At 35.2% G+C, this 3290-nt stretch overlaps 1 protein-coding gene across 1 annotated transcript; it reads left to right on the top strand.

Annotated features, from left to right (window-relative positions):
- Window positions 1-21: 21 nt before the first annotated feature.
- LOC136066080 (uncharacterized) lies at window positions 22-3216 on the top strand (the record flags this gene model as incomplete). The annotated part of the gene is made up of 5 exons (XM_065769944.1): window positions 22-439; window positions 1693-1859; window positions 1964-1984; window positions 2276-2605; window positions 2695-3216. Coding segments are annotated over exons 1-5 (1458 nt in total), but the record flags the coding sequence as incomplete, so codon positions are not given.
- Between the last annotated feature and the right edge of the window lie 74 nt (window positions 3217-3290).

Raw genomic sequence — 3290 nt, 5'->3', positions numbered from 1 at the left:
TTCATTGATTCTTTATTTCTGATGCAGAATCCCCCACTGATTGATTCAAATGAGAAGACTGAAAGTTCAGAAGCTGAAATTCCAAACAACAATGCCAATAATTTACATGTTACACATTCATTGGTTGAAGAGACGGGACAAGTGCAAGGCAAAAGGATTGATGAAGTCTTCGAATTTGAACCTGAAGAAGAAATACAAAAGTCAACTTGTACCTCTACAGTTGAGGAAAATCAAGCAGCAAATGCGTCTGAAGCATACAAAAGCACAGAGGGCACATTAATAGAGCATTCATCTGCAGAAGGGACTGTAAGAATGGAAACAAACATTACTGAGAAACTTGAAACAGTTTATGGATTGGAATCTGATGAGAAGTTAGAGGTCAGTGATGCTCAGGCTAACATACCAGAGGTGACACATAAGGAAGAAGCTATTGTTACAGGTATACATAAAATTGCAAAAAGTGAGTAGTTTCAATTCAAAACCTCAACCAAAATTTTCACATAATTCATGCTCATCTTACTAGTAATTAAAACAAACTTTAAAAGTTCAAACAAAACAGGGAAATGTATTATGAGCTTTTGGTTGCAGTAGGTAGGAGCCCTGTAGACAGGTTCTGAACACTAAAAAAGACATTTCTAATATAGGGACTCAATCACTAAGTAAGTCATACTTAGAGTCAAATCACATATATTCTTTTTTTGTCATTCTATTCTATTCGAAGTTATACTCAGCATTACTTCCTTAATTGGCATGTCCTTTTTTAGAACTTTCACTAATTTTATTTTTTTCTTCTTCTTCTTCTTCTACCTTTTTTTGTTATCTCAACTTAAATTAACTCACCGTTTTTCATTGGTGCATTAATCTCTCTCCTCCAAACATGACCTAATCATCTCAAGCAACTCTTCCTCATCTTTTTATCAATAGGGGTCCCCTATCTTTAAGCGAATTTACTCATTTTGAATGCTATCTTTCTGTGTATATCCACTTCTATAATCTTAACATTCTCATATTGAGTACACTCATTTTATGAATATGTCGCTTCTTAACAGTCTAACATTTAGTACATAGAGCATAATTGGTCTTATAGCAGTCTTATAAATTGCCCCTTTAACTTAATAGTTATTCTACAATTATATAATACTCTTGATGCATTTTTCTACTTCATCCACCTTACTCTTATCCTAAAATTCACATAATCTTTAATCTCTCCATCTTTATGAATCACAATTTACCCCCTTTGGTTTGGCACTTTCACAATCTAGTCCAAAATATTTCAATTGCTAATATTACTACTAAAGTTTGGACAAATTGAAACTGTTAGTTTTCCATCCAAACTAACAGATTTTACATTTTGTGGCCATTTCCTTCAATTTTCTCACCCTTCTTCTTCACTGGAATTCTTCTTCTTAAAAGGAAAAACGAATTACACCAAATATATGACCATCACCATTAGAGATCAAAGAAAATTCCATTTAATACAAATTACACCAAATCCATATCGTCATTAACAAAACTAATGCATGATAACAAGCAAGTAGCTACTGTTCTAGAAAGCTCACAGGCTCATCAACACTTCAGTACGGCCACAAATTTCTATAACTGCTAACAAAGTCAAATATTTGACTACAGCCAACATATATGTATACTCCAATGAGTTTGTAGGAAATGATGAACTTTAAACATCCAATGCAGGTAATGACATTGAAGAAGGCTCACTTGAAAATGACAGAACTAAAGTCGCCCACTCTGTATATACTGGAGACAAGACTGTTGAGCAAAGCTTACCAGTAAGAAGTCTTATGGAACCAGCACCAACATTGAGCGGTGAAGATGAGAGGAGCAATATAATACTGGAAGAGGTTTGACTGCAATGTAGAACTTATAATTAAATGAATGTGTATGTACATGGATACATATGTGTTAGAATTATTATTAAATGATTAAATTTACCATTTCCTTATAGCTTAAGCTTTTGGAACATTCGGTAATTTATCATGGTATTAAAGCAGGAGATTCTAAGTTTGTCCCTGCCTCCACCCTACCTCCCATTTGACATGTTAAGAATCCCAAGCGCTAGGCCTCACTTAATAAGGGGGAGTTTAGGCCCACATGTGAGGTGGAGGTGTTAGAATTATTATTAAATGATTAAATTCACAATTTCCTAATAGTTTAAGCTTTTAGAACATTCAGTAATTTATCAATATGTATGTACGTGCATGCACACTTCTATATATGTGTGTCTATTTATTCACACAAAAATTCTCATTTTCTGTAGTTTTATTCTATTCAGCTCATTTTCATTCTGAAGCCTCGTCTGTTAAAACAGGTGCATGATGGGCATAAGATTCCAGTTCCAGGTAGTGGGGATGTCAATAAAGAACAGATTTCTGAAGCCAATGCTACATTTTTCACACCAAAACCAATTGAAAAGGAAACAACAAAGATATACCAAGACAGTGAAAAGGAAACAAAAATTTCAAGAGAGGAGGATGGCAGTTTAGAGATAATGAAAGAAGGACAAATCAATGAACTCTCGCCAGAGTCCACTGGAAAAGGTCCAATTCAAGACTTCAAAGAAGATGAAAAGGAAGCCTACAAAGATGAGGTTAGCTTTTATCAAAATTACATGGCTTAATTGTTTTTTTTTTTTTTTTTCCAAACTTTAACTTGTATGGGATATACTTAATTTGACAGATTTTAGAGAAGTCACAGCCTGCCAGAGCAGGTGAGAGCATTGCACATGAGACAAATCATGATGAAAGCCCAGAAGAAATTCTTCATGCTTCATTGGCAAAACAAGAGGAAGGTCTCCAGGGAGAAGTTGAGCACCTGGTTTCTACAGAAGCTTCAGCAGAGAATGGAGACGAGGACACATCTTCTGTCAAAGTGACTGAGGACAACAATGACAATGACAATAACAATATCGGGCTAGCTGAAGCTACAGGAAACAGTGCAAAGGTAACTCCACAAGGGGAAGAAGATTCAGAAGAGGGATTGCAGATAGATGAAACAGCAAGCATTGTAGTTGAAAGCCAAGAAAATATTCTCACTGCTGCATTAGTGAAACAAAAGGAAGCTCTGCAAGAAGAAGGTGAAAATCTGGATTCAACTGAAGCTTCAATAAAGAACAATGATGAGGAAACATATTCCATCAAAATGGCTGAAGAGAATGATGAAAATAACAAGCTAGCTGAAACTACAGAAACCAGTGTAAAGGTAACACCAAAAGGTGAAGAAGATTCAGAATATGCTTTACAGCATGATGAACCCCGAGAGACAAAACATGAGTT

This window comes from Quercus suber, unplaced genomic scaffold (assembly GCF_002906115.3).
Source record: "Quercus suber isolate HL8 unplaced genomic scaffold, Cork oak 2.0 scaffold_1781, whole genome shotgun sequence".
Lineage (NCBI taxonomy): Eukaryota > Viridiplantae > Streptophyta > Magnoliopsida > Fagales > Fagaceae > Quercus > Quercus suber.
The sequence above is the reverse complement of the archived record's forward strand: the minus strand, read 5'-3'. Positions and strand labels throughout refer to the sequence as shown.